At 49.1% G+C, this 9996-nt stretch overlaps 2 protein-coding genes across 2 annotated transcripts; one reads left to right on the forward strand and one right to left on the reverse strand.

Moving 5' to 3' along the window:
* Positions 1-3238: 3238 nt before the first annotated feature.
* Positions 3239-5179, reverse strand: N0V89_012363 (uncharacterized protein; the record flags this gene model as incomplete). The annotated part of the gene is made up of 1 exon (XM_056221084.1): positions 3239-5179. One exon carries the CDS (start codon positions 5177-5179, stop codon positions 3239-3241), a length of 1941 nt encoding a protein of 646 aa, XP_056065071.1.
* A 2396-nt stretch (positions 5180-7575) lies between these two features.
* N0V89_012364 (uncharacterized protein) lies at positions 7576-9768 on the forward strand (the record flags this gene model as incomplete). The annotated part of the gene is made up of 1 exon (XM_056221085.1): positions 7576-9768. One exon carries the CDS (start codon positions 7576-7578, stop codon positions 9766-9768), a length of 2193 nt encoding a protein of 730 aa, XP_056065072.1.
* Positions 9769-9996: the final 228 nt, after the last annotated feature.

Consider the following 9996-nt stretch of genomic DNA (forward strand, 5'->3'; position numbering starts at 1 on the left):
AACAGTGATGGAAGATTTTTCGAATAATTGATGGAACCCTCCTCCGGGATGCGTTGTCTGTGCGGGTTGCGGGGAATCGATCCGGGTGCTAGCTTTCTCAAGCTCCTGCCACTGGAGACGGGAGGGTTGCGACGCGTGTTGGGTGTTAGACGCCCTTCAAGTCCTCAGCCAAATTGTGAGGCCCCAATTTTTGGAAATGAGAGGTGGTCATTCTCGGTCCAATTCGAACGCGACCTCGTCTTTCAAACTCAAAATCTTTTACGGGCCTTCCTGTTGACGTGCAGAATAACATTGCGGTGGAATTCGCGGCCATAGTTGTTGATCAGCTCTAAAAGCTTGGTTGTACGAGCATGAAACGAAGTGGTCCACATGCGACGGAACCTGAAGCACCGGTCGCGACCTTTGCCAAGCGAGCACACGACGTCCACGAATGCGGGTTACGAACCAACATATTCCCCATCTCTAACTTCCAGGTTCTAAGCGCCTTCCTGTGCTGCTGTGCTGCAACGGTATGATGGACCCTGGTACCGGTATAGGTAATCCGTATTTTCTTCCACCCTATTGTCCGCACTTGCAGATCCGCATGCGCAAGTACCGGTAGGGCAAAACCTTAATATTAGTCAAGCAGCGTCGCACCAGCTGTCATGATCGTAAGGTCGCCGAATGGCGGATTTGAAACGATGCTGCGCTTCCCAGTTAGCGAATGAGATCGAGGAGCGCAGTTTCCAAAAGGTCGCCGTCAGAGCCGATCGGATCATCGACAAGCGCGACCAACGATGGGCACCCGCTACACCATGTCCGCGGTAAGACGTTGTACTATCCAGCCCGTATCCTTCATCGTTGACTGTCGGCCTGCAAGCTCACCTTCCTCATATAACTCGGTGCCGTCCGTTAACATTTGTGAGTTTCAATATTGGATCCATCAAGAGCATGATCGCGTTTTCGATTTGTGTTGGGCTCACAGTCTAGAATGGTGAAAGATACCTAAAGCATAGATGAGTTCTCCCCCAACTTGTAGTACTCTTATCTATGAAACATTGTACAATTCACTTCATCTCGCTGCCTTGCAAAGCCCTCATAAATCGACATCATGCGATCAACGGCACCATCAATACGGGGGCAAATACAATATCCTATGAGCTGCGTCCTCAATGCCACTCAACGATACCGTAACTGGGATAATCGCAATTGTAGTCCGTACAAAGCTCAACCGGGGCGATAGAATTTGAAGAAACCTGAGGCCTGCTCCTACCTTGGTCGACTGCTTCTGAACGTCCACGCATTAAAGTCCTGTGCCTGGGTTGGCTGATTTCAGTACGGCAGGTACCCAGTGGGATTCGTCTGCCTTGGCCTGATCCTATGGATAGAACCTCCTGACAAATTCAGCGTCTTTGGGAGATACAGTCTCCCCACTTGGGATTGGCCAGTCCTCCCCATCCAAGGGGACCCGTAGGAAGGGCAGGATGGACTGCGACGCGTGGGTTGACACCATGGGCGCAATACATGGCGACTCCGACAGCTACAACACCACAAAAAGTCAGTATACTGCAGAAACGCGTACGCGAGCTGCCTCACCTCAATATTGGATCCCCTGCGGCGCTGTATGGGCATCAACGCGTTCCTCAAAGGGCGTTGATTCCCATACAAAATCAGGCCTCTAGCGGAAAATCGGGGTGCCACCCTTTCCCAGAAAAATGCACCTAACAGAGCACTTTCTCATATGACCTGAGAAGGCTGAGATCCGACAGGTGTTATTTGGCTTTACAGCCTTACATTAGGAGTCAACCTTGCTGCAGCTTAAATGTTGGCGCTAGTCCGCCCGGCTGAACTGGCGGTCTCGCAGTCTGCCCTATCTGCAACAGAGCACAAGAGCGGGGTTACGCCCTTATATCATCTGCTCTGCTACTTTGCCTTTCGTTCCCAAAGAAATTCCGTATCCCATGGCCTTTCCGTCCCAAACTGACATCGAACTCGGCCAAGTCACTGGTCTATCTCACACCACCTCTATCAGGAGCAGGAGTGGCGGCGTAGTCAGGCCCTACTTGGGTTCCATACGGAAATTGTTATCCTTCTGCATTACGAGGGCCCCTAGAGAGGCTGACAAAAGAAACGACCATCCAAGACGCCTAATGCAAAGTAACCTACACTCCTATGCTAAACATAACACACAACACTACTGACCCGTTCTAGTCGAAGACTATCCAGCTGGTTATCCTCGTTTCTCTGCGCTTATCGCGTCCCACGACTCCTTTCACCTCTGCCGACGGTTCCCTAACCTACGCTCCCGCCTACTTTTATTAAAACAGGATAGGATATCCTCCTTGGAGAAGCAATTGGAGAAAGTCGACTGCGAAGAACCTGTTCTTCTACGTCTGGGAAGTACTAGAGCGGACGATAACGATGAAAGAACTTCTATCTTATCGCAGCTTGACGACGCTTTAGCGGATTACGGTATGCAAGTCCCTGCCCGTTTGACAAAAAGAGCTCTAAGAAGAGATGCAGATAGCTTGATTTTAAGAAATCACCAAATCTTCAGCCTTGAAGCCGCGAGACCCCAAGCTGTGTCGAGCTTACAAAACTGGATCAACGGGACGGGTTGCATAGCGAGACCTGAGGCCGCTTATTTGAATTACTCGGATGAGTTGCTCTGTGCAGCTCCTATGGATGATACGATCATGATGTGGCTAGAGACAGTAGTGGAGTGCATCTTCACTCGCGTTCGCCAATACCTTCCGAAGGTAAGATCTCTGCATAGGAAAACAGGCACAAACTAAGTCTATTATAGAGTCGCCATCTTGCTATTTCAAGAGACCCAAGCGTGCATATAATACCGAAACCATCTATTACAAGTATAGCTCGGGTTTTGATGACACCTCTGATCGCTACACTTCTACTTGCCCCCGTTATTATTTGTAATTGTTTGAGTAGTCTTATAGCCCGGCTTGTTATTATCGTCATCGCTGCAACTACCTTTATTGCAATACTCTCTGGCTCGACGAAGGCAAAGACAGTCGAGTTAGTTATGGCCGGTGCAACGTAAGTGTAGATTTCCACATTAGCACAATTCATTAGCTAATGGTATTCTCTTTATAGTTATACAACAGTGCTAATTGTTTTCATCTCAAGCACTAGCATATCTATGGACTAATATTAAGAAGGATATGATACTTCCAAGTTCTACTTCATTCTGTAAGAAAGAAATACATTTCTCTACCAGTATATTATAGTCATTATAACTCTACTTTGCAAATGTTCGAATAGAGAAGTTTAAAGCTACCCAGTGCTCGAATAAGTCATCGTCATCCTCTGTTCGATCTTCTTCACTTGCTGGGGATCTTTTAGCTTTTTCGTTCAGTTTCGGCAATTCGAGTAAATCGAATGTTGCTGGTCGGGACGTAATGAAGACCTTGATCACGTCTTGGCACTGCCTGTACCCCTCGTCCCTTAATTCTTCCGGAACCGTCGTTTTGATTTTCTTCTTCGTTGCACCTCTGAACTTCAGTTGGGGCAACTTCGGGGGAATCACTTCGTAACTCCCGTGGATGACGTTTTCGATCTCCCAACAAGGACCCAGCGCGTAAACGGAAAGATATAGAGACTTGGTTCCATTGTTTTGCACAACCAACCTCACCTCAGTACCATCTTCCAATTCCACCAGGGTTCCGTGGCGAATGACTTCTTGGCCCTTGAGCATGTAAACGTCGAACCGGAAGCTTTCTGGGAAAGATTGGCCGAGGATGTTGTTAGACAAGCTCTTAACGAACTCGTATCTAACCAGATGCTCCACCATTTCGCAGATGCGCTTGATGTCCGATCCATCTTGCAAAGCAGTGAGCAAATATGGGATCCTCTGGTTTGATTGGTCTAGGATCTCGATATCGTTGTTGCCGTTGGTTAAGATGTGGAATGAAAAAGACTGTTCAACCATCTCGATATGAGCATCGATTGAGCGCTCATTAAAGGCCGTCAACCACTCATCTCGCTGTGACAAACTGGAGTCGAGTTGGATTGGAAATTTGCGAAGACAGGAACTGGAAGTGGCGCGACCTACCCATCCCGTCTTGACAGGGACAGAGATTTGGTCCTCTAATCGCTCCAGATCCGAAGTGAAGGCTCTGGCGTGGGTGACTCTGGCCATCACTGAGCTTTCTTGCATTTCGGATCGAAGATCGGCAGAACCCCAGGGACATAAAATAAACTGGTCGCCGTCATTAATGCCGTGCGCATGTCCAGCCTGCAATTGCAAGCCTTTGTCCCGCTTCTGGATAATAGGGACTGTCAGTGCCGCAACATCTGATTGAACGTGGTCGAAGAAGCCTTGGCGTTTATTTCCGTAGCGGACTGGATGTTGTTGTAGGCCTGACTTTCGAAACTTCACGCTCAGGTTGTCATAAATATCTTTGTGTCTCTTTGCAGGACCAACTTCCTTGAGACTTTCGAGAAGGTAATAGGTTAGTGCTCCATGTTTCTCCTTGTCCTTGCCGAATCGTGGCCCTATCGCCACTTCATCAGGGCCACTTGCACAAAGAATGGCGTATCCATTTGGGTTGAGCATCCAATTTGGTAGCATCGAAACGTCACGATACGTTTCTCCAGTAGATTGTAAAAGTTCCCGAGGTTTTTGCGCCGGTCCCGCATTGATAGCTGGGTTGTACGGAAGAAAACGGACATCAGGTTCGTCCGCTCGGTATACAGTCGCAGAGAAACAGCAGTCGAGAACGAGAGTGACCAGTATCCCTTTGTCGATCATTATTTTTATCAGGTGTGAAAGATCCTCACCCCAAAGGTACTGTATGCTTCCCGTACCATCGAGAACAACTAACGCCAGGTCTCCCGTCGACTCGTTGGAGAACACACCGCAAGGCTCCGCTCGGGTACCGTGTCCCGAAAAGTGAACATAGACGAAGTCGCCAGCTTCGGCCGAAGCCGCTCTTTTAAGCGCCGAGGTTACATGTTCATGTGTTGGCCAGAACGTGGGCAATTCAATTGGACTAGAAACGCCCGATTCACTGCTGCCAGAAGCTGTGAAAATCTCGATATCAACATGGTATGGCAATTCTTTTAAGTACTTCTTGACATTCTGGACATCCCTTACCCCTGATGGTATGGGCTTTTCCGGGTAGGCGTTGATCCCGATAAGTATGGCGTAATGGCTGGAAATAGTCTCTTGGTGATTCATAGGTAGAACAAGGTATTCTGGCCGTGAATCAGCTGGCAAGCAAGGGACGGACAATAAGTCAAGGCAAGCCGGACACACGCATATAGAAGAGATTACGGCTGCGCGGCAAGTCAGAATTCAAATGATGACGGTCGCACAGCAGATACGGGTTCCGTGGAGTGGGGATGAAGTGGACCGGTGAGAGACCCGGCAGAAGTCCAGGGAAATGTCGGGAAATTCCGGATGCGAGGCTGGAGCGCCGCGATACTGGGATCTTGCACTGAAGCAAGGGCTCGCAATACTAGCCTATCCCTACGGAGAGCATCTGAAGTCCTCCATAGCTCGTTTTTTGTACGGCTTTCCTAATATTTCAATGGTGTGCAAGACTGCATTCGAATTTAGGTACATTATCTGAGCACCGATAACAGACTCTATCATGGTGCTGCCCAAAGCGAACCTCAAGCGGCTTCAACAGTGTCCATGTCGATCTGCTCACCGTTCTTGACATCTTTTTTCTCTTTGTCGCAAAGAGTATACTTTCCGGCTGAAGGGACAGACGCAACGAAGTAGGGCCCCTCTCGATTCCCATTGGGGTTGATCAGAAACACTTTATCCCCAACATGGAATTTTGGCTTCTACAAGCCGTTGTCAGTATCTCGTGGTTCAAAGCTATCTATAAGATACAAACCTGCACAAAAGGTACCACCCATGGCCGCTTGTCATTCTCGTCAAAAGAGATCCTGGGACTTTCGCTATCGGTGTCGTGAACATCATTGTTGCACAAGGCGAGCGAGGACCAAGATTACTAACTTGTCGGATGCAGACATACCGTGGATTACCCAAGAACGGATGCCAACGCAAGATGTAAATTGGAGGAAAATGAAATGTATGATATCGGAAGAGAAACGCGTTAGCAAACGGCTAGCGATCGACTCGCGCAAGACGCCTACCTTATACTAGTTCCCGCTTCAACCTTGCGGTATCCGGTGGCTTATGTATCCCAGAACGCTAGTGTTTCTGTCCTGTGGAATCAGGCAAAGTATTCTAAAACGGGGGATACGTCCTGAAGGCCCACTCATCAATCAGTCTGCTCCAAGCTATTGGGCGAACTTGTTTGGTTGACATGCCCCCTTGGCATACGATGATATGCCGAGGATATGTTGGATACCACAGTAGTCTTCAGGAAACCTCGCCAGGGGATGTCCGGGGCCAGGCAACACTCCTCAGGGTCAGCATGCGCGTCTCTGCCGCCGACCACCCGAGTGTGCTTCTCGCTAGTCGCGAGGACCAGAGCTGGCAAAACCGAATGGTCTCTCGCCTCGCCACGTCAGCACGTATAGTAATCCCGAGCACCACTGAACGCCACCAAGACACCAACAAGTCCTCAAACTTGATTGGCGGCGGAGGCGATCAATGTAGTGTAAGCACTTGTGCAGACGTTGTTGGTCGGTACCCTGCGGGGTCGACTTCAGAAAACAACCGGTAAGTGTCCTCCACCCGTGAGCATCTTCAACCGATAAGCGTCTTCGTCCGGCAACGTTTTCAATCGTGGGCCCCTACCTTTTACTAACTACTCAGAGCCCCGCTGAGGTTTCTTTGTTTCTGGAGATACCCCTGCTCATCAACGTATTTGAAACCAATCACGTTACTCAAGCCAAAGCCCACGACCTTAGCCTACTTCAATCAAAGAGGGATACTGATTCTATATTCCCCTCTGCCAATCCAACTACTCGACGTAACGTCAAACATATCTCGATATCTACGAAGACGGAATGACCTGCAAGGGAGGGACACTGGTGCCTTATTTGAAAATCCCCGTTCCAACCTCCTTCCCTTCTGAGCGGTCAAAGCAGCTTTACGATCTTGGCGTTTCGTCACTTAAGAGATATGGAGATAAAAAAGAATCGGCTGATTTGGAGAGGGGGCTCCAACAATTGACAGAATCTTTGGCAGGAGCTCCAGAGCATTTTCCTTGCCATGGAGCAGATTATATCAATGGTATTGGAGTTGGATTTCAGGACAGATTCAAGATGACAGGAGGGATGGAAGACTTGGAAATAGCTATTCGGCTTTTCCAGAGAGCGGCCGCAATACTCCCAAATAATGACGAGCGATCAACAACACTTCAGGATCTTGGAATTGCCTACGGTCGCAAGTACCGAAGAAGCGGGGCAATGGGAGACCTAGATAAAAGTATTTGTGTACTCCAGGAAGCCCTCGATATCGCCGCAAATGATAGTCCGCACCGGGAAAGGCTATTTCACAATCTAGGGGCTTCTCACGGTACCAGGTTTAAAAAAACGGGAGCCATGGAAGAGCTTGAGGTCGCTATTCGGCACTATCACAAGACCCTTGATACCATGTCAAAGGAGAATGATGGCCGCGGAATGCGACTCCTAGGTCTCGCGACTGCATACATGGGCAAGTATGACAGGACAAAAGATGCGGGAGCGTTGGAAAAAGCCATTAATCTCCTTGAGAATGCTCTCCCTCAAACAACGCCTCGGGATCCATCCAGAGGAAAGATCCTTCTAAAGCTTGCAAATATGTACCACACCCGGTTCTCCAGCACAAAGGCTATTGCTGATCTGGACACATCGTCTTGGTGGTCAGAAGAAGCCCTTAGGGAATCCGAAGGTTTGCTGGTAGAACAAACACTTTGCTTGTACCAACTTTCGACAAACTACTTGGACAAGTACCAAAACTCCGAGAAGAAAGATGTGGCGGATCTAGACATGGCCATTCGACGAGGTGAAGAAGCTCTCTCCATAACACCGGATGACTATGTGCTTCGGGCAAATTATCTGTCCTCCATCTCAAGAGCATACGGACTCAGATTCTTTGCGGCACACTCATGGGAGGATTGGAAGGAAGCTGTGGCAAAAGCGCAAAAAGCCCTTGACCATGCTCCATCTCCTATGGTTGATAGGTTGAGACCTTTCCCTGGTTTATATCTGCTTTACAGCGGAGCTGGAGAATGGATACCTACCTACGAAGCCGCCTGCACTGCCGTAACTCTTATTTCTCGGCTCACGCCCCGCTTCCTGCAGAACTCGGATAAGCAACACTTGCTTGCGGAGGTGTGCGCTGGCTTAGCTTCCCAAGCGGCAACGGCGGCATTAGAGACAAGGAAGTCGCCATTCGATGCGATCAAACTTCTCGAACTTGGACGGGGAGTCATATTTAACTCTTTGCATGAAATGCGGACCAATATCTCCAATATCCGGCAGAAACGTCCCAAGTTAGCAGAAAAATACATCGAGTATCGAGACAAGCTTGACGCCCCGACACCCTTGATGGAAACTGAATTCAGCGAACGCTATATGACGGATCAGAAGCTTGAGCAAGTAATACAAGAAATCAGGAAAGTGCAGGGTTTCGATCAATTTCTCTCACCCTTATCTGAGGAGGATATGATTTCAGCCTCAGCCCCTGGTCCTATTGTCATAATCAATGTTGAGCACCACCGTTGTGATGCTTTTATCATCCAAAACAAACGGCTCAAGACTTTGCCGCTGCCATTGCTACGCCGTAGCGATGTCGAGGTCCTCGGGCAAGATTTACGTACTTCAGTCGATCCGGAGTTACTTGAATGGCTTTGGGAATCAATTGCTGAACCAGTCCTTGATGAGATAGGCTTCAGAGAAACGCCTTCAGATGGCTGCTGGCCTCGTATATGGTGGATACCTACCGGGCCCCTGGCCAAATTTCCCATCCACGCAGCAGGACGCCATACCGATGGATCATCCAATACCGTTCTCGACCGTGCGATATCCTCTTACAGCTCTTCTGCAAGGGCGCTAATTTACAACCGCCGGAGTCAGCCCAAAGTCGGAGAGGAACCGGCACTTGGGCAGAGGAAGGCTATTCTAGTCTCGATGCAGGAGACACCGGGTCAGAGAAGCCTCGAATTTGCGTCACAAGAGATCGAAGAGCTAAAGACGCTTTGTAGCTCCATGAAGCTAGATGTTTGCGTACCTGAACCAACTCGAGAAAGCATCCTGCCGATTCTGCGAGACTGCGAGATATTCCATTTTGCTGGCCATGGACGCGCTCATCCTTTGGATCCGGCGAAGAGTGCTTTGATTCTTCAGGACAGGCCGCTATCAGTAGAAGATCTTCTACAGGCCAATACAAGCAGTCATTCGGTACCGTTCCTTGCCTATCTCTCGGCCTGTGGAACGGGGCAAATCAAGCATGAAGCCTTGGTGGACGAGGGGCTTCACTTGATCAGTGCGTGTCAGCTTGCTGGATTTCAGCACGTCATTGGGACACTATGGGAAGTAAGAGACAAGTCTTGTATCGACGCCGCGACACGGACGTACAAATGGATGGAAGATCAAGAAGTCAGCGATGAGTCAGTTAGCGAGGGACTTCATCACGCAGTTAGAAGCCTTCGTGATGCATGGCTGGTGGAAAATACGGCGACAGGAGCAATCCGGAGGTATGCAACGCGGTCAGAGAGCACAGCGAGAGGCGCTAACCGAGTGGATATTGTTCCGAATCGCCTACGCCGCACCATGGAGGGAGAGCCACGCAATGTAGAGAGTGTTGAGGATGAGACCTTCACTCCTCTTTCTTGGTGTCCATACGTTCATTTTGGTATATAGTATTCTACAATAAGGTTTAGCTATAAGGATAGGTTTAGTAACTATCTTAGGGTAAGAAAAGATATGTGGCCTACTAGGTATCTAGTAGGTGCGTACAGCTAATGCAGTGCTCGTTGCCCTATAAGCGTAGCTTTGTACTGCAATTTCCGTTACCAAAGGGAGATACGTCATTCGGATTCGATCAAAGTCCATTGATGATACAACCGAAGGCAAGATATGAGGTTAAGC

Source organism: Didymosphaeria variabile (assembly GCF_027946475.1).
Source record: "Didymosphaeria variabile strain IMI 356815 chromosome Unknown scaffold_10, whole genome shotgun sequence".
Lineage (NCBI taxonomy): Eukaryota > Fungi > Ascomycota > Dothideomycetes > Pleosporales > Didymosphaeriaceae > Didymosphaeria > Didymosphaeria variabile.